Source organism: Mastigoproctus giganteus, chromosome 6 (genome assembly GCF_048544385.1).
Source record: "Mastigoproctus giganteus isolate SK-2022 chromosome 6, ASM4854438v1, whole genome shotgun sequence".
Taxonomy (NCBI): Eukaryota; Metazoa; Arthropoda; class Arachnida; order Uropygi; family Thelyphonidae; genus Mastigoproctus; species Mastigoproctus giganteus.
In genome coordinates, this window is record NC_143580.1 from 59,958,509 (window position 1) to 59,981,082 (window position 22,574).

Below are 22,574 nucleotides of genomic sequence, written 5' to 3' on the forward strand. Positions count from 1 at the left end.
ATCACTGCTCAATACTCAACTTTGTCAACCATAGCATCCTTTGGTGTACAATTAACTACAGGAATGAAATTTCACATTTTAGTTATTGAATATGTAGACAACTCGTATTAAAAATGGCATCTTCCTACTGATGTTTTATCTAGGTCTGGGTACAAACTTTTTGATACCCCCGTACCTGCTATGTGTACATGATTTTTCATAGCAAAAATCAGTAAAACAAAGTTTTGTAAATTGAGAAATGGGTATACTTAAGTATACCCTGTACACAATTATAGGTTAAATCTTTGAAAATAAAATTAAATGATGGTTTTCGTTTTTTAGATTGTTGGTCATGTTTTCATGAAGGCTGCTTTATTCCTGGAAAATGCCCTAAATGTGCTCGAATAGAAGAGAGGTAAATATTCTACTTTAGCAATAAGAGTCATTCGCGAATCGTTTGAGCTTTGTGCGGTATCTGATAAGTCATAGTTTTTTTTGATATAACTCTTAGAACAAAAGAAGTTTGAAAATAATGCTGCCAAGAACTTGAATCTACCTAATTGCTATTTTGTATACCTACCAACTTTTCTAGTTTTTCCAGAAATTGTGCCTTTTATGATTTGGCCCATTTATGATTTTTATGATTTTACTTTTCTTCTGGAATCATATCAAATTCATTATGCTTTTCAAAGTACAGACCTCTCAAATTTATCATTGTGTGTTCTATTTTGGTTTTATAATGCTAAAAATCGAATCTCTTCTATGCATAGACTTTCAGTGCAGATTGCCTGAAAATAAAGATAACTAATGCTGCTTATTTAAGATATTCCATATCAACACAGTAAATGAAACAAATCTCATATTATACATGTTTTGACAGGTGAGTTACATCTTTATGTAAGATTACATTTAATAAAGATATATCTTTAAATTATATGTTTGGTTTTGTAGATAGCATTAATTAATCATTTTGATTAATTAATGTTTCTTACAAAATAAATTTGATTAAAAAATGCTGCTTACTAGAATTTTTTAACAAAAAAAATTGCACTGTAACACAGTATCATGAATTGAACAAAACAATAAATAAATAAAAATTAAGTTTTAGAAACATATAAATGTAGCAAATAACTTTTAAAATAAGGTATGAAATGAAGTAGCTCTAGTTACTGCATTTCATACTTTATTGTTATGTAGTATTAGTAATGGCATCAGGCAAAAAAAAAAATACTACCCACATCATCTGTCCATCTCCTCTAATAATGTGTAAATTTATTCAAAATTTTCACACATTCTAACCTGCAGCCATTCGTTTTTTGGCTTAAATTTATGTACCGTGTGTGTGTGTGTGTGTGTGTGTGTGTGTGTGTGTGTGTGTGTGTGTGTGTGTGTGTGTGTGTGTGTGTCATCTGAGAAAGAGTAAGGATGCCATTGGCATTTAATTTACTCAATTCATTTAAATCCTTAAATGCTTCAGTCAGTAGATAACTAATTTCCAGATATTAAAATTTGCAGAAATGGAAATTTTAACATCTGGAAACTGGAAGAGAAACAACTAAGATTAATCTTGTTGCTCTTCGCTGTACAGTCAGTCCTCGTATAGCACGATAGCTGTGTCCCTAAAAACCTCATGCAATGCAAAATCGTGCAACATAAACAGGCCCTATGAGAAAAATAGGGTTAGGTGCAGACCACCCAAGATTGAACACACATTTGTAACCAAAACATTACCAAACACAATAAATTATCGCAATAAAATACTTGTATTTTATTACGACTGCTAAATAATAAAATTCTTTGTGTCTTGATCTAATGGATTTTAATTACACTTTGAGTTGTTCCTGCTATGAAAGTATCAATATTGCTTTTCTTTTTCTCTCTGAATCTGCAGTCTCTTCACCAGGACACTTCCATTTCACACCTTTTAAGTATTTTACTCATTTTTAGGGAATAAAGCACAATTACAAAATGAGGAGGCATGCCTGATACACGTAAACAAAGCTGTGTGCGTGTAGTAACTGAATAAACGCCGTAAAGGCAGAAATACACTATTAACACCTCACATTTTACTAAAGCACATTTCTGGGGTTACTACCATAAAACAATAAAAACAATTTCCAGTTGTGTTTCTGCCAGTGGAATCTGCTATAAACTTGATCTAATTACATTTGTGATAATACCAATAGCTGGAATTATGTGGGTTTTTACCTTATTATGGTGAAATGTGTTTCCCCTTCGCTGATATAAAAAAACATAAATACATTTTCAGAATCTTCTCTTCATTCCTATCGTGTTGCATTCAGTTGGGATAATTCCGCGTTCGACTGATATTTCGTGTAAACACAAAGGCGAATCGTGCATAAGTGAATTCGGTTCGTGTTATATACGATATCGTTCCCCTATTTATAAATCGTGTATGATCGAATTCGTGTAGTGTAAACACATGTTATACGAGGACTGACTGTACTTGTTTCAACAGATTTACATTCTTCCTAAAATGAGGCTTCCAAACCTGTATTCAGCCTAACCATTGCCTTATGCAATAATCTTCTCCTTCCTGCTGGCACAGTTCCTGTTATATCATTGACAGAACCCAATGAACTGTTCTGACATTGTCTGCAAGGCGCCTCCGTAGCCAGGTGGGAAGGAGCAGCTGTGCGTAGCACAAGCTTCTTGATTAGACCGGGGTTCGAGCCCGTCACCACCAAATACGGAGGATGCGGAAAGGTCAGCACCGCATATCCCGGAGCAATATGGCCTTAGTTGCTAATGCTCCTAAAAACCAAATAACAAACAAACAAACATTGTCTGCACTCCTCAGAGAACTTTGTGTTGGATTATTATATAATCTGATGCAAAGATTATACACTATTATCCATGGGTTATTGTGCAGTCTGACTTTTTTTTTTTTTTTTTTCCCAACTACTTCAAATATGGTACCATCCAATTGGTATTGTTATTCTAGAATTATTGCTACCCATATACAGTACCTTATATTTATTAGTATTAAACCTCATTGTCACTTCACAGCCCATCTGTAATCTATAGATATTGTTGCAGTAGTAAGCCTCGATTCCTTTCATTAATCATCTTGCCAACCTTATCATCTGCAAACTTAGATATTAAGCTTGATGTGCCTTCATCAATGTTGTTAATAAATATTGAAGTCAGTAAGGGGGGCCCAAACTTAGCCCCGAAGGACCCCACTAACAACATTAGTCCAAGGAGAGTGGTGCCTATTAATGACCACTCCGTCATCTGCCACTCAACCATCTCTTTTACCAGAGTAATAACTCATCCTGTTGCCACACATCTCCGGTTTCTACAGCAGTATTTCATGTGGAACAGTATCAAAGGTTTTTCTGAAATCTAAGTTTATTATGTCAGAATAATGTTTTCCATGTAGTTCCTTTGTTACTGCACCACAGTAACTAATCAGGTTGGTCAGACAAGATCTCTCCTTAACAAATCAGTGATCAGTGCTGTGATAACTGTATTTCTGCTGAAATGATCCTGCAGTACTATTTTAATTACTGACTCCATTATTTTCTCTGGAACAGGAGTCAAGTTGACAGGTCTGTAATTACTTACTTTGCCTTTTTAACTTTGTGCAGAGTCATTAAAAAAAAAAGTTTTTAACTGAATTAGGCATCAAAATTAATTGTATACTTAAAATATACCACAGATCATCCTTAGTAATCCTAATAGAATTTAAATGTCAAGTTAACAGCAAAAAAGGAAAAAATTGACTGTAAATTCATATTTCACCTAAACTCTAATCAAATGGAATTTCTTAAAATTATAGGAAGTTAAAACTTGAATCTGGAAATTCATATATGCCATAATGGAATATATGAATCAGTAATAATGGAATATCACTTCCTATGCATTACTGGATGCTTAGGGAGATTGCTGTGCTTAAAGTAAAGGAACTTCTGATTGTCAGTAGACATAAGCAATTCTTAAAAGTCCATGGGTGGAGGTAGACCTATTTTATTTATTTTACATATTGTGCCACTTGTTATTATGTATTTGCCACATTCACTGGTCTGCAGCACACCCCAATTTTTGTTTTCCCATTTCTCATGCCATACCAGACTGACTTGGTAATATCTTTACAGTTCACATCTGTTTTATATACTCTTCTTGAATCGATGTACTTTATAGTTAAAAGCATAAATCTTTTCTTTCCATCACGATTGTCTTTCTGCTACACATTTATTTACCATATTCAAATTTTGTATCAATAAAATTGCATCAGACTGGTATGTTTCTGATATTCCTGTGTCATCATTGATTTTACCACTACGTGAAATTCATCAAATTTATTAACTGTACTACTAGCATTAATGTACAAATGTGTTTGATTTACAAATGCTGATTTAACCACTACTTTAAATTTAACTATACTCCCTCCTAGTATTAATATATAAATGTATGATTCTCTTTTCCTAGGAGTTTAAAAAAATTGGATAGTTGTATCACTGTACAATTCAGTAGTTCCCCATTATATTCCCATGAACACATAGTCTTACAGTCAGTTTCAGTTCTCCTTTGTAAATATGATCCTTATCACTTTAAAGCAATTTCAAGAGATCACCTCTTTTCTTTATGCAGAGTTCATTATGGACACCTTAAAAATTGCTTCCAGTGTATAATTTTTATTTTTCAGTATCATAATATATATTTTTTAAAATTATATTATTATTTTTTGATGTTTTATTTTATAAAAAAAAACACTGAAAAATATAAAAATTATAAAAATTGTACACATGAGGCTATTTGTAAGGGGTCCGCAATAAACTTTGTGTAAATAAAAGAGGTGCTCTCTTGAAACCAGCCTTAACTGACAGACATATTAAGGGCCATGTTTACAAGAGGAGAGCTGAAGCACTGGCTATAAACCTATAGATCAATAGGTGCCCAACTACCATGAGTTGGCAACTCGGCCGGCTCATAGTAGTTGGGCACCTATTGATATATAAGTCATAGGTTGTGAACCAGTGATTTTTAAGATTACAAACTTAGTTCTCAAAGTAGTTACATTTTTCTTAAAATATACTAATGCAAAGCATATGATAGGTTTTTTTTTTTTTTTTATTAAATTTTCAGAAGAAGAAAGCTAGAAGAATGTCAACTATTGCATGGCAGTGAAAATGAGGACTAAAGAACATTTGCATCATGGATAAATGTATGGGAGACCAGGCTGATTAATGTGTGTGTATACATATGTGTATACATGCCAGTATTATAGTTTAATGCTTATTTGTAAAAATATAGTTTATAAGATTAAATTTTAAATAACCATAAAGTATGGAGTGTCAACTAGTCTTCAGAACATATTTTTGGAAAATTGATTTTGTTTGCTAAAATGTGAACTAATAGATGGTAGGAAACTCAACCTTTACATGGAGTAACTTCTGTTTCTCTGAAATGTTCCTTATAAGGTGCTATAAATAACTGCCAATTTCTGTTTTTGATGTTAAATATACATCAAGAACTTTTTCTTTTTTTTTTCCTTTTCATGACAAAATGTCATTAACTGCTTACTACACATATAGTTTGTAGTTATTTCAGTTTTAGTTTTTTAAATTGTAATGTGGCCCAAACTAACTCATACAGCATTTAATAACGAAATCTGTTTAGCATTGTTCCTGTGGCATTAAGACATATTATTTATTACTATGCACTATTTTTCAGTAAAAATTTGCATATTTGTTTATGATTTAAATTTAAATAAAATTTAAGCTCAAAATATAAATTCACACTGCTTATTTTCTGTTTAATTTTATGGAATTTGATTATTTTTCCCAGGCATCTGATTAGCATAAAATGTAAATAAACATTTACTTGTTATTTTCACATCGTAAGGTATTCTTATATAAAACAAAACCTTAGAATTTAGCTACCAGATCATTTATGAAAATTTAATAGATTAAGTCTAAGATTTTTGTCTTAAGTTATTTTCATGTATTATTTTCTAGTTTCACTTTTTAAAAACAATAATTATTGCTGCTCAATAAATAACATAGATATTTATTTTCACAGTATACTGGTATTTTCATAGCAGTAAATCATAGTAAATATAATATTTTTAAGGTTTGATGTTTGTGTGCATTTCAAATATGCCAGTTTGTATGAAAGGTAGATGTCACTGGTTAATTTGATTATCTTTTAATATATTCGTTACAGTTCTGCTTGTTAGCTTGTATTTATTTGGCTTTCACAGTGAAAACATCATTTAAACGTTATTTTGATATTTTAAGTTACGACACTATATACTTTTGATAGTGTTAGATTAGTATTAATAACTATTTATAAACTAATTCAGACAAAAAGAAAAGGAAAGGAAATGTTTTTATATGAAAAGTGCTTGCATTTGCTTGCAGTTACTGGTTGATAGTTTATACTGATGTGATTAGCTTTTAATTCCCAGTACTATAATATAAGAACACTAGTAAAATAAACATTGAATAAGCATAAGAAAATAATATAGTATGCTACTGCAGTCCAAAAAAGTATTTAAATTGTTTGCTTATTTATATTATCTATTCCACATAGAAAGTTATTTTGATTAAAATAAGATACGCAGAGTCCTATTAATATACTTATGTTAATAAACCATTATATTCATATAATACATCCTATCTATCATCTTATATTTTGTACTTTGTACAAAATATACATGGTATGTCACTTGGCGTAATTTTTATGTGACCACTTCTTTGGGAAAGTGATCATATCACATAATAATTGATAATTCATGAACTTGTGTTATGATGGCATCAAATTTGTATGTAATGTTTTTAGTTCTAAAAAATGATGGATACTTAAATAAGTAATCTTATTTATTAGATAGTCTTATTCATATATAGAATTTAGGGCGTAAGCCTCAAGCTATGGAAAAGTCTAGTGTGAAAGCATCAATAATACATAGCCAAATTTGAATGAACAGAATATTAGCAAAGCGCATCGTTTTAAGTTATATCTCATATAGTGAATACCTTCACAACGAGCTGCCATGATATTACACTACTGCGAATAAGTAACGCTTCACCTGAGGAGAAGGCTAATGTTACTTATTCTCAGATGGATATCACCACCCAGACGGCACCGTTTCAGGGCTATTTGGCCCTTCTTCAGTGGGTGGGTAGGTACCCGAGTGATGCAGTGATGGCAAAACAGTTATGAAGTATAACTCCACAATATGAGAGATGCCTGATGGTGTATGATGCATTTAGACTATAAAGCATTTAAGGCGTAAGCCTCAAGTTATGGAAAAGTCTAGACTATGTATAAGTTTAGTGCGAAGGCATCAATAATACATACCCAAATCTGAATGAACAGAATATTAGCAAAGCGGCATCGTTTTAAGTTATATCTCATATTGTGAATACCTTCACAACGATGCCGCTTTGCTAATATTTTGTTCATTCAGATTTGGCAATGTATTATTGATGCCTTCTCTCTATACTTATACATAGTCTAGACTTTTCCATAGCTTGAGGCCTTAAATACTTTATAGTCTAAATAGTTTTATCATTTTATAAAAAAAAAACTAAAACTATAAAGTTTTATATAAAACTTTATAGTTTTATCAGGCATCTCTCATATTGTGGAGTTATACTTCATAACTGTTTTGCCATCATTGCATTACTGGGGTACCTACCCACCCACCGAAGAAGGGCCAAATAGCCCTGAAACGGGGCCATCTGGATGGTGGTATCCATCTGAGAATAAGTAACATTAGTCTTCTCCTCAGGTGAGGCATTACTTATTCGAAGTAGTGCAATATCATGGCAACTCATTGTGAAGGTATTCACAATATGAGATATAACTTAAAATGATGCCGCTTTGCTAATATTCTGTTCATTCAGATTTGACTATGTATATTATTGATGCCTTCGCACTATATACTTATACATAGTCTAGACTTTTCCATAGCTTGAGGCTTACGCCCTAAATGCTTTATAGTCTAAATACATCATACACCCATCAGGCATCTCTCATATTGTGGAGTTATACTTCCGAATTACGTGAAATATCACAAATAGACTAAACTAACTACAATAAAATAAAATAAAACCAAAATAACAAATTTTGTTTTTATTTTATTTTATTGTAGTTAGTTTAGTCTCTATTTGTGATATTTCACGTAATTCGGAACTGGCACCTTACCAGGGGGCGTCGCTAAATTCTTATGTAATTGGCTCTAAAATTTAAAATTGATTTATTATTTTGAATTGGATTTTCTAAATTTATTTGGAGATTTTCTGCTACAATTTTCAGTCTTACCTTTTCTTCTCCCTCCCCGTTTATTAATTATTATGTTTAATTTATTATTTTTTGCTCGTCAGTTTTGCCATGCTACTGGCATTAATTTTGATTTAATATCAGTTATACATTGGGCATCATGTGGAGGAATGTGAATTTTTGCTGCCTCTAATGATAGCTTTATATTAATTTCTTAATTTTCATATTATATTTTGTACCATTTTTTATTTTTTAACTATATATATATATATATATATATATATATACACAACTACATAAGGAATGAATTTGCAAAAATTTTTTAAAAATCTGGTTTAGAAATTATTTTAAAAGTGAAGCATAAGAGTACAATTTACATTAAGTTTTGAACATGTTGTTAGCCAAAGTATTATTATTCTGAGCAGCTTCACTAGATTTATTTCTGAAATTTGTAGCCACGTTGTGAAGAGTTGAATATTACATGCATTTGTGTATACCCATGTAAATCCCACTCTCCAGTACAGAAAATCTTAAATAATATGAACTTAAAAAAACTGTCTGCCGTATCACTGCAAAAAACTAACTTTTCATGGTGATGATTACTGTATTCTAGATGAGACTGCAATGAAGCTGATTCAGTACTAAGGTTTTTATGACAGTATGAAGTTTCTGATGCGTGGCATATGTATGAACCTATGAATACAAAACTTACATGCTATAACATGACCTCTGCTAGCTGCTGAAAATTATATCATGCATAAGAAATCTCTTACTTAAAGGAAGGCAAACAAATTGCAGGATAGTTTTTGGATTAAATAATCTTGTTTCAGCAATGAAAGCATTTGTTGAAATGCCACAACTGTACTTTTGTACTATAAAAACATGCAGCCTATAACAGCATTTCCCAAACTGTGGGACATGTCCCTTCCCCAAAAGGCATAAACAATTATTTAAGAAGGCATAAATTGTTAATATAAGACAAAAGAAATAGCAATTAATTTTTGTTAATTACTTTTGTTATAAACTTTAAATAAACATTAAGTAAATTCCATTTAATTGAACATACATATATAAATTTAAATGCTATCGTGAATTTAATTTTATGAAATTTTTTACATACTTCCATAAAGTTACATGTACAATATTTATAAACAGAGAAAGGATGCAAAAATCTGCGTATTTAATTTAGAGCAACATAAAAGATAAAAATTTGAGAAATGTCAGTTTATAATATTTCATGGTCATCCTGTGATATCTATGTTTGTGTTTTCTAATACACCATAAAAATGAAATTTTCTGTTCTTGATTAATGTTTTCCTTGTTTAATGACATCAAAAATGTTTGAAAGTTTGAACAGCATACTGGTGCTTGGTTATTTTTAGCACTTAACATAAGTGGACATAACTATACCTGGTTGATTCATTTAATGTGCCAACTTAACTTGCTTATTGTAGATTTAGGACTTGGTTTTTACACAGAAATATGTTTTTATATATTTTTCCAGAACTTTCAAGATATATATACATTTAAAAGTCAAAATCAGTATAAAGGTAAGATTTTATAATTTCTGACTTTAGAATTTTCTAAACAATTTCCTTTTGTTAATGAGAAAGTCATTCTCCTGTCATTGGTTTAGTATAAAAACATCAATAGTTTATCTTCAAGTCCTCCTCTAAACTTGATTTAACAGACAAAAAAGCAAAGAGGTTTGCTGAAAAATAAAATAATTACAAAGGTGAAAAGAAGAAAATCAGAGGAGCACCCAGTTACAATTCTAGTGTTTACAAAATGTCAAAATTATAAATCAAATGTAAAAATCTATATCTGTACATCACATTATTAATTCATAAGTTTGTGTCAGTTTAAATCTTCAAGAGTTTTACACTGACACTACCAATATTAGGGGGGGGAACCTCAACTTTCTTCATTCGGCAGAAAAGGAGAATACAAAAAATAGAGGAAGCCTCTTTCCAAGAATTTTCCATTACTCCAAATGAAGAGCAGATAAACTGTCATCTTCACCAGTTACACTTTTGATAGTTGTCTTGGTCACTGTTGATCTGTAATCACTGGTTAGGTGAGTAATCCAAAGTTTGGCCAATATTGCAGTCATAGACTGAATAGGCAAATCCAGATTTTAAATTCATCCTGAGGATCAGATTATTATTGGTAAAACTTTAAAAGGTCCAAACTGTTGAAGGTAAGGCCATATAAAATAAGAAAATATTTTCTGATCATTTGTGGATTTCTGACTTTTATCAGATTGAGTTTGAGTCTCCATCTAGCTTTATTACGGTACTACAAATTTTAGCAGTGATTTCTAAACCTCATAATCCTTCCTTTCAAAGGGAACAGAGCCAACTTAATATTCAGATTAATTAGATCTCTTGATGAACTGAAATAAATTTTTAGACCAGAGTAACCAAGAAAATGACAAAAGTTAAATTTCTTCAAACCATTTTTTAAGCATTTGGATAGAATTTGAAGTAAATTAAGATTCAGCCCTGTGAAGAAAGATAACATCAGCCTAAGCAACAAATTATTTATTACAAGTGCTTGATTTCTTATGAAAAAAATCAGGTAGCTGAAAATAGCTTGCAGAAAGAGAATGTGTCAACTGGTTTTGTCTGTAATTCATATCATGGGTTTCAGACAAACCCTGAAACACTACACTTCCAGAAGAAAGTTATTATAAAAGTTACTATATAAATCAAGTAAAAGAATAACCTGTATCACATCAAAGGCATAAATTATATTGATGTTGTGTTTGCATGTATACTAGATTAATCATTCTGAATGATTATTACAATGCCAGCCATTTTACTATCGCTCGCTTGCACGCACGTGCGTGCACATGCACAATAAAAATATATATATATATTTCTATTGGTTATAGCAAATGAAAATTAACTCATGATTTTTTGCTGACACATTGAATTTACTCAGATTGGAGTGGAGGTGGGGTACTTTTTTGCCTATAAATCAGGTTCACAGGCCATTGGAAAATAAATTTATATTTTTGGACTAAATGAATGAAGGGAAACAACTTTCTTATTTAAAAAAAAAAAAATTATTATGCACATTTTAAAGGTTAGAAATCATAAAATCTTACCACTTGACCAATTTTGACTTGAATATCTGAAAGTACAGAGAAAAGAAAATTAAGCAAAAAAAATCCCCATGTAAAATTTCCTAAAATCAAAACTAAGCAAGTTGACATTAAATGTGAAGTGTGCATTAAATCTTGCTACAATATAATAAAAAATTCCAACTGATTACTTTGTTTTGTTTGAGCTTAAATGGGCAGCATATGTTTATTAGCATTGAAAATGTATCCATCCAAATAGGCATTAGCTACTACTTAGTTAACATTTGCGGTATATAGTATATGTGCAATACATTTGGAAAAACCATTTGTGTAAATACTTCTTAATTTGTAATTTTCAGTTAGGCTGGTATCCATCCATATGTGTTGTAATAATATGTATGTATGATATGATTTTATGTAATATTATGTAAAAAGCACTGAAATGGGACAATTTTAACAAAATATAAATTTGTGATATCTATGATATTTGCTGGTAGAATTAAATCTGTAAATATATATTTTTTTCCCTATCAAAGAATGGGAGTGATGTTTCCTAATTGTCTTTTAATAAACATATTTTTTATCACTGCTCACATTGATTGTTTTGTAATAACACTAATTAAAAAACTTCCATTGTTAAAATTAAAATACAGTAGCTTCTCATTTAACATGTTTTTTTGCATTGCATGCACATTGCACACCACATTTGCATGGACAATAATAAAACTAATTTCTTGGAACAAGTTTTGGTTTTTGTATACATATGACATAATACACAGCATACTACCCTCTCAGTTTGCTTTCCTGGAATCTTTGCCTACACATTTGAATACCTTATAATTTTTCTTTGCCAATGATTAAAATCATGAATAAGTGGTGATAAATGCTTTTATCATTAATGATAAGTTCTTTTAAGAGCTAAAAGATTTCATCAGAAGTAATAAATCAATAGAAAGTGCACTGTTGTTAGTGGCTGTATTCTCAGCTTAGCCCAATCTGCATTTAAAAAAAATCCATGTAAACACTAATAAAATAAAAACTATTTTAAAATGTGTTGTGAACTTCCATCCCTCACACATAGCAAACTGAAAAAATCTATCATTAAATTCCATCCTGACAGGCCCGTACCTTACACAGTATTTCTTATGGGGAAGTTTGTTCACAGTGCCTTTTCAGCAACACATCTGTCACATTAATTGAGGAATTGCTGTATTGTCTTAACAGCCTGGAAGTTTTTGCTCTGTAGTTAATACACAAATCACATTTACAAATATTTATTACATTCACTTACCTGTTGACATTTGTGGTTGATCCGGACTTTTATTATTTTTTTGAAGCTCTTTTTCTCTACTCTACTCTAAATATGCTCTGTTCATGTATACAACTTAAAATATCTTTCAGGTTTTTTTTATCTTATTTATTAAAAATTTGAGAAATCTCCGTTATTCAATGGTCAAAATTACTTCCACATGCCCTTAAATTTTTGTACAAGCATCAGTGAGTTAATCAAATTTAACTGCTATATGAGTGTAAAAAAAGGTTTTTGGATTGCCAAAATTAGTAGTGATTGTCTCTCTGTAACCATAATGAATAATAACACTTAAATTTTAATGTAGTAATAAACCACTGAAGAAACTATTTCTTTTAAACAATTTGCCAGTAGTATAAATAAAATCAAAATATTGTATGAGATATAAATATGTAGTATGGGTGGAGAGATATAAAGGTAAACTTTATTAAAGGAAAACTGCCTTTTTGTGTATTTAACTTGAATGAGTAGGTAATTTTTCAGTGTCAGTTCTTGATGTAACCAGTAATGTTTTTTTAACTTCCTTGAACTGGTTTTTGATATGTTAGACAGCAACTTTTTTATGTAAAATATTATAATTTTGTACCTTGTAAAACATGATTTAATAGTGATGTTTTCTTAAATGAGTGCATAGTCTGTTTTGAATGTAACAAATTTTATTTTATTTTATTATTTTTTTTTAAAAATAAATGTATTACCATTTGAATTGCTGTTTCCAAATTTTCTTTTTTGAAAAAAATGGTAAAGAGTATAATTTAAAATTTTAAACTTAATATTAAAACTGTTGGTCAAGTTTTTTTTTTTTTTTTTGGTCAAACTCAAACTGACATCTCATAAATACAAAACATATGTTCTTCTTTGAATGTTAATGATAAGGAAAGTACTTCCAGAAGAATGTTATTCAGTGGTACCTGCTAGTTTGATTTATACATGCTTTAAATTATAGTTTAATTATACATAAAAAATTTAACTATTTAAACCAATGAAATCACTGCTTCTATTGTAATGAGCAGCAGCCTAGAGAGCAGTTTGCTGGGAATTTCAAAAGCTGCTGGGAGTCATCATGGAACAAATAAATACATGGGCTGTGTTAGGGTAACTAAGAGTAAGAACAGGTGCATGTACACCAGTGCTAGAAGTATAGTAAATAAATTTGATGAATTTGAAGTGCTGATCAAGGCATCAAAGGCAGATGTTGTTGGGGTATCAGAGACATGGTGTCACATAGATATAAGCAGTGCAGAATTGGAATTTGGGGAGTACAGGAAGGGTGGGAAGGGAGGAGGGTTATGCTGTTAGTTAAGAAACACAAAATCTAACAAAGCGATGATGAATTTGAAGTGCACTGTCCACCCAGTTGACATGGGTGGACAGTGCAATGTTGAGTCTGTTTGGTGTGACATAAACACTGGGAAAGGGAAAATGAGAGGATTGTGTTATGGGCCTAATGAATCTGATGAGTATAACGAACAGTTGTGCAGAGAAATAGTGGGCCAGTAAATCAGAATGTCTTATAATGGGGGATTTTAATTTTCCAGATATTGACTGGAACGTGTGGGTTGGTCACTCGCACGCTAGCAAGTCTTTTGCGGATTTATTGGAGGATTGTTTTCTACAGCAACATGTTCGAGGGTCAACCAGAGGGAGTAATACTCTTGATCTGATTATCAGCAGTGATTATTCATGCATTACGAATTTTCAGATAAAGGAACCAGTAGGTGACAGTGATCGCAGTACTGATGTGGGATTTACTTAAAGATGTAATTAGCATTAGTAGAGGCATATGATGCAAGAAAGCAAGCTTATGCAGCATCAACCAAAAAATAAAAAGAAAAAAACGCTCCCATTTCACCCCTCCATTTGTTCCAAATACCTGTCCAGCTCAGCCTTAAATTTATTTAGGCTATCAACTTTCACAACAAAAGATGGAAGTCTGTTCCACCAATCAACTACCCACTGGCTAAAGGCAAACTTCCGCACATCTATCCTACAACTGTCTTTCCTCAATTTGAATTTATGCCCTTTCAGGTGATTATTCTGAGCAAGAGGAAGAATCCCATCAGCATTGAGCATGCTCAACCCATTCAAGGCTTTATACACCTCAATTAGATCACCTCGCAGTCTCCAGACACTAATCTGCAAAACTTAAGCCTTTCTTCGTAAGAGCAACCCTTCATTCCATTCACTAATCTTGTTGCCCTTCTCTGTACTCGTTCCAACAGCTCTACATCCTTCTTAACATGAGGCTTCCAGACCTGTACATAGACTCAAGGTGTGGCCTGACCATTGCCTTATACAAGGGGATAATCACCTCCTTTATCTCTTCTAGAAAAATTCCTGTATATCATTGACAAGACACCATGAGCTACTCTTGTAGACCATCTGCACTGCACAGAAAACTTCATATCTGCCTGCACTACCCCCAGGTCCTTTTTATTCTCTGCCACTGTCAGTGTAGTGCCACAGAGTTGATACGTTACTCTGGGGTTACTGCTTCCCATATGTAGTACTTTACATTTTTCAATTTTAAACTTCATTTGCCACCTCTCAACCCATCTGCTCAACTTTTCTAGATCCTGTTGCAGCAGCGTACTGTCATTAGTGTCCTTAACAACCCTGCCAACCTTTGTATCGTCTGCAAACTTGGACATTAAGCCTGATATACCATCATCAATATCATTTATAAATACAGAAAACAAAAATGGACCCAACACTGAACCCTGAGGGGACCCCACTAATAACATTAGTCCACAAAGAGCAGTGTCCATTGATTACCACTCTCTGTCTTCTCCCACTCAACCATCCCTTTATCCATAGCAGCAATTTGCCTCCAATGCCACACTGCTCCAATTTGTGCAGCAGTCTTCCATTCTAGGTGGTAGATGACTTACATCAACCGGTGAAATACCACCACTTTGCTTACTGGAGGCTTGAAGTGGTGAAACCCATGTTTAGTCTCTAGAGCAAAGTTCCCGGCATCCCCCCCCCCCCCATACTTCTCCTTCAACCCATGCACGGTACTAAGTACTATAAGTTTTGATACCTTTCGTGTTTGGGGTTTTCTTAAAAAAAATAAAAATAAAAATAAAAAAATAAAAATGTGCAACAGTATCAAAAGCCTTTCTAAGATCCAAATATATGATATCAAAGTTATTCCCTGCTTCCAGTTCCTTTGTGACCACACTGTATCCAGTCAAATTGGTCAGACAAGACTTCCCCTTAACAAAACCATGCTGTGTTGGAGCTATAACTGAAGTCTTGTCTCAATGATCCTGCAGTGCTTCTTTAACCAATGCCTCCATTAACTACCATCAAGGGTAAAGGGAAGGGTTTTTGCTTTTGTAAAGGTGACTCCACTGGTCTCAGGAAGTTTTAAATTCTATACAATGGGATCAACTGATGATGTTACCAATGGTGAATTCTAAATGGAAAGCCTTCAGGAACTTAATCTTGGAGGTTACTAGGCTTTTCATACCAACTAAGAAATACTGTTCAGGGTTCAGACTTAAATGGATGTCAGATGAATTAATGAGGCTCATGGCAGAGAAGAAATGGGATACATATAAATTATCAGGCGACACAGAAGCCTATGGCAAATATAAACTAGTCTGTAATCAAGTCACAAAGGAAGTTAGGCAAGCGAAGGCAGATTATGAAAAATCTTAGGCAAAGAATGCAAAGAAAAACAGCAACGACTTCTTTAGTTATATAAATTCCAAAAGGAAGGGGATGAATCAGGTTGGTCCACTTAACGTAGATGGTTCGACTATTGATGATCCTGCTCAAGTAAATGATAAACTGAATGAGTATTTTGCATCTAGATTCACACATGAGGAATGCCAGAAGTTTTATCAAACTCTGACAGGGAGCTAAGTGATTTTATAATAACTGAGACCAAAGTGGAGGAGAAATTGTTGAAGTTAAACATAAAAGAGGCACCTTTTTTATGTTTAACTTCAACACCTGGGATCTATCCAGTTATATTGAAGGAGACAGCGAGGGAAGTTAGCAAACTCAGCCATAATTATGAGAGCATCCTTAGATTCAGGGGAGGTCCCCATGGACTGGAGATGTATAACAAATGTATCCCCAATTCACAAAGAGGTGCAAAGGGTGACACAAATAATTATAGACCTGTTAGTTTAACTTCTGTTGCAGGGAAAATATTGGAGTCACTGGTTAAAGGGGCGATACAGGATCACGTAGACAAAACTGCAGTAATAGTTCAGACACGGCATGGGTTTATTACGGGGAAGTCTTGTCTGACCAATTTTATTGGATACTACAATGTGGTCACAAAGGAACTGGATGCAAAAAATAATTTTTATATCATATACTTGGATTTACTTGTATTTGTATTTCAGGAAAGCTTTTGATACTGTTGCATGGAAGACTGCTTGGAGCAGTATGGCATTTAGGGTAAGTTGCTGCAATGGATAAAGGAATGGTCGAGTGGGAGATGGCAGAAAGTGGTAATAAATGGACACTGCTCTACGTGGACTAATGTTATTAGTCGATTCCTCCAGGGTTTGGTGCTGGGCCCATTGTTGTTTTGCGTATTTATCAATGATATCGATGAAGGTATATCAGCCTTAATGACCAAGTTTGCAGATGATACAAAGGTTGGCAGGGTTGTTAATGACATTAAGGACAGTATGCTACTGCAACAGGATGTATAAAAAGTTGGGCAGATGGACTGAAGTGGCAACTGAATTTTAACATTCACAAATGGAAAGTACTGCACATGGGTAGCAGTAACCCAAGAGAAAAGTACCAACTGTGTGGTACTACACTCAGGGAGGTGGAGAATGAAAAAAGACCTGGGGGGTAATTGTGCAGTCAGATATGAAGTTCTCCGAGCAGTGGAGACTGGCTGCCAGAGCAGGTCATGGAGTTTTGTCAATGATATATAAGAATTTTGCTAGCAGAGACAAGGAGGTAATTATCTTTTGTATAAGGCAATGGTCAGACCACACCTTGAGTACTATGTACAGGTCTGGAGGCCTCATTTTAGAAAAGATGTTGAGTTGCTAGAATGAGTACAGAGAAGGGCAACACGATTGGTGAGAGGAACAAAGGCATGCACTTACGACGAAAGGCTTAAGTTCTGCAAGTTGCAGCATCTGTGGACTTAGGCACCTGTGCGTTGATCTGATTGAGGTGTATAAGGCTTTGAATGGTTTGAGCAGGCTCAATGCTGACGGGATACTTCCGCTTGCTCAAACTAAGAACCTGGGGGGCATGGATTCAAATTGAGGAAAGACAGTTGTAGAATAGATGTGCGGAAGTTTGCCTTTAGCCAGTGGGTAGTTGATTGCTGGAACAGACGTCCATCTGTTATTGTGGAAGTTGATAGCTTAAATAAATTTAAGGCTGAAATAGATAAACATTTGGGAGTGACCGGACGGGCGAAATGGGAAGGTTTTTTTTTTTTTTTTGGCTGATGCTGTATAAGCTTGCTTTCTTACATCATATGCCTCAACTTAATGCTAATGCTAATAGGAAAAATTTTACTTTTTGCTGTTCCCTGGTTTAGCTGATCTTCCAAAACTCTAGATTGTCCTAAGAAAACAATTCTCTTGTATGGTCTTTCCATATAACCCTCCAACTGTGATCTACAAAATAAAATTGTATCATATTTATGTTCACCATTATAAGGTTGTATCAAAAAAATTGTTTATCAAAGTGTGTGTGTGTGCATGTGGCTGGGCATAAGGTGCAGTGGGAAACAATTTCAGAAAAATTGGACTATAAAACATGCTGCCAATTTTTGGAAAATTAGAAAATTTATTTAAATTCAGAGCCACAGGTCATATTTCAAATATGCAATAGGTTTTAAAACTTTTGGTAACTCTTCCTCTTGAAAAAGGCATATCTAACTCATTAAAAAGGTACAGTCTATTCTTATTTATCTGTGGCAGATTACTTGCATATAACTTACATATGTTTTATATGTAAGTCTTGTTGCAATCTAAAGATTTCCAGTACTTGTTCTATTTTAGTTTAGCTTTAAGCTGCTTTTCCTAGGCCTAAAAATTTTTCCCTCCATTGGTTTCACATTTTTTAAATATAATTTCACTATCATTCATTCAATAAGGTAATTTATTGTCCATAGCTAGAGCAATAGTTACAGAATATGAAAGAAGCTTAAAAAAAAAGATAGCATAAAGAAAATTACAATATTTAAACAATGATTAGACATTAGATCGTAAATATGTGTAGAATATGAATAAATGATCACTTAGACCTGTCTTATGTCAATGTAGAATTGGGGAACAATATTATAAAAAGCAAATAACCACACAATATTGTGGGAGGATCTGATCTCAGAGTGTGTCAGCTATCCTGAAAAGCCAGATATTCTCTAAAAATATTGTGGAATTTATTATAAGATCCAGAATTTCTAACCATCTAAGATTTCTGGGTTATTGAGTCAACCAGTAATCAGATTTTTCATTTTATTAAAATTATGTTAGTAGCAACAAGCTGTTTCGATATTTTCTTCGCTGACATCTCTTCTCCCTGAAGTGGATGATAGAAATAATCAAAGTTATGACATATAACTAGTTGCAAAAGTATCAGTCCAAAATAGATACTTTTTGATTGCAAAAATATATAAAAATTATAGTTTGTGATCTGTATTTTTTAATTTTTAGAAACTTAAGGAAAGTTATTTGCTCTGTAAATAGAATTTTTGCTATTTACATACAGTTTTAAAAAATATGAAGGGTAAATGTGTTTTCTTTGAGAAATGATTGATGTAAATTTTCATTGACCAATGCTCACTATAAATGTGAAGTGATAAGAAAAAAGCTTTATACACCTTGCACAAAACAGTTTGATTTTAACAATATAATTTATAATGAAAAGACAAAAGAAAAAAGAAAAAGAGAATGAGAATAGAGCCCATAAACAAATATTTTCACAAAGAAAAGGTAGAGTAGAAATGTTAAAACATTAATGGTTTGGGCTAAAAGTAATCTACCATTAAATGGTGATTCTAACATACCAAATAAATTCCTCAAGTTTTAATTCTTCAGGTCTGTTTTAATTCACCAGCAAAGCCATATATATGCTTTGCTGATGATATGCTTGACCAAATGCCATCCATTCATTTCATAGCTATTTTGCTATGAATTGAATCAGTGTTAGATGTAACACTGGGTTATCAGAAATCCTGAATTTTTAATAAAATTTTAAAAAAATCTGAAACACTACGCTGGAAGGCCAGTACTATGTATTTTCATTTTTCCAAAACATTTTATTTAAAAGCTCAAATCTGGTGAGTATGGGCTTCCCAGGGTCGTGAGCTGGATATCGTCATTCTTCTCTTTCTTGGTGATTCCTTTCTGCTTCTAACACACACACACGGAATTTTTTTTTTTTTGGCTGGTGCAACATAAGCCCCAGGCTTCCTTGTGCCATATGGCTAATATTACTAATACTAATAAACTATTCATTTATACTTTGTGATCATTGCAACCAACAAGGGGAGTTGACAACTTTACTACTCTCTCTCTCTCTCTCTCTCTCTCTCTCTCTCTCGGTAACTCGGAATTTTTTTTTTTTTTTTGGCTGGTGCAACATAAGCCCCAGGCTTCCTTGTGCCATATGGCTAATATTACTAATACTAATAAACTATTCATTTATACTTTGTGATTGTTGCAACCAACAAGGGGAGTTGATAACTTTACTATAACTGTTTTATGGCAGCAGATAAACCCAATGTTGTGCAAGTGACTGCATGTGTTACCCCATGACTACATCGTCCTATTATGAAACATGACTTCGTGCATCATACAAGCTTTTTGTGTATTTTAAGTGTGCATTACAGTAATTTCTTTGCAGTGTCAAGTATTCATTATGCAATAATGCCATTCTCCATAATAAGCTTACAGTTAAGATTAGTGTCCAACAATACCAGGAGAGATGCAAGAAAAGATTCAAATTACATATGTGCATTCTTACAACAAACAGCTGTCAGAGCTTATATTTCAATAGCTTACAAAATTTATGATTGGGCAAGGTGTGCATATGCATTGGCTTGGTGTGTGCTGTGAGTTTTGATTGTGAAAAGGTAAATCTCAAGTCTCTTTTACATTTCCCATGTAGTGTAGCATTGCGACTCTGTTGCACTGATGGAAAAGGATTCATTTCTAACTTTGGCCTTCCCCATTGAAAGCAAAATTAGAAATCCTTTTTATATTAGGATGGGAGGAATCGTTATGAGTTTTTGACACACTGGAAAAGTTTTTCAGGAGAGGGTTGCTGCTTTGTTTTTCTCCTACTTTTTTAATCCTACAAAAATATATTTTTCATCCAACAAAACAGGAAACTTGCCATAGAATATACACAATTCGTATACAGTATGCTAACACTTTGTGACTTTAACTGTCTTGGCTAAAATTACTATAATCAATTTAGACAGTAAGCTTGACCTTTATTTAATAATATGCAGGGGTGTTATTTAAGGAGAGTTTTGGGAGTTAAAATTCCTCCTGATAAATTTAATCTGTTCTATAAATAATTCTTTTATATAAATGAGTTCTTCCTGGTTGCACGTGGGTCTGTGGAGGTTTTGTTCTTGAAATGCATCTGGGCTAACAGTGAATTTCTGATGGCAGCAGGCTAATTGAAGTAAGTTTCTTTGTGGAATTTAAGTTTTGTAAAAGTAAAAACTTCGTACATCCTGGATTCAAACAACCTCTTGCTCTGGACCCACGGGGCATCAGCCGACATGTGGTGTGCCCACCAGACAGAAATAAATACACCAAGCTGACCATCTCGAACAGGACCCTTGGCCATTGCATCGCAGACTTGCAGATCCATACCTTTTGGACAGGTAGCGACCATACAGCTATCACATTCAATCTTTACTATTCCAACTCACAGAGGACAAAACCTAAACTCTGTACATTCAAATTCAAAGTATCTCAAAAAACTTTCTTATACACCGATGAGCCAAAACAATGATCAGCGAGTTGTTATGCAAATCGAAACAATTGCAGGTGAACTATGGCGCATGCGCAGGTTGGGACACGGTATAAAAAACACCTGACACTGAGCTCCCGTTAATCAGTGTTACTCTTGTCCTTCAGGTGGGAAAGGCAGTGGACTTAAGCGAGTTTGACAAAGGCCAAAATGTAATGGCCAGACGACTGGGTCAGAGCATATCCAAAATGGCACAGCTGGTGGGATGCTCATGGTCAGCCGTGGTTAGTACCTACCGAAAGTGGTCCGAGGAGGGGAAACCCACGAATCACCGGCAAGGTGTTGGATGACCACAGCTCATTGATGCTGGAGGTGAGCAAAGGCTCCTGGATGGTACGTGGCAACTAGCCAGTAATTGGAATGCTGGTGACAGGAGTACTGTGTCACAACACACAGTGATACATCAAACCCTGCTGAAAATGGGGCTGCGTAGCCGCAGGCCATTCCGAGTGACCATGCTAACCACGGTTCACCGGCGACAGCACCTACAATGAGCACGCGAACATCGAAACTGGACCTTGAGTGATTGGAAGAAGGTCGTCTAGTCCGATGAATCACGTTTCCTGTTGCACCATGTGGACGGCTGGGTACGTGTGCGCCATTTACCTGAGGAAGTGATGGCACCTGGATGCACTGTGGGACGAAAAAAGGTGGCGGCGGCAGTGTCATGCTTTGGGTGATGTTCTGCTGGGATACCCTGGGTCCAGTCATCCATGTGCCAGGCACTCTGACATCTACCACCTACCTAAACATCATTGCTGACCAGGTACACCCTTTCATGGCAACGGTCTTCCCCTCTGGCGGTGCCGTCTTTCAGCAGGATAATGTGCCATGCCACACTGCCCAGATTGTTCGAGACTGGTTTGTGGAACATGAGGAAGACTTCCAGGTATTGCTCTGGCCTCCAAATTCCACAGACATCAGTCCCATCGAACATCTGAGTTTTTTTGTTGG

The 22,574-nt window shown here is 33.8% G+C and overlaps 1 protein-coding gene across 1 annotated transcript in view; it reads left to right on the top strand.

The window, feature by feature from the left end:
* The window catches only part of Rubicon (run domain Beclin-1-interacting and cysteine-rich domain-containing protein rubicon), a 289,246-nt gene extending 284,060 nt beyond the window's left edge, over window positions 1–5,186 (top strand). The window contains exons 20-21 of the mRNA XM_090376184.1: window positions 322–394; window positions 5,092–5,186. Of these exons, the coding sequence (XP_090232310.1) occupies window positions 322–394; window positions 5,092–5,146 (128 nt within the window). The 3' untranslated portion in view covers window positions 5,147–5,186. The remainder of the gene's footprint in view (window positions 1–321; window positions 395–5,091) is intronic.
* Window positions 5,187–22,574: the final 17,388 nt, after the last annotated feature.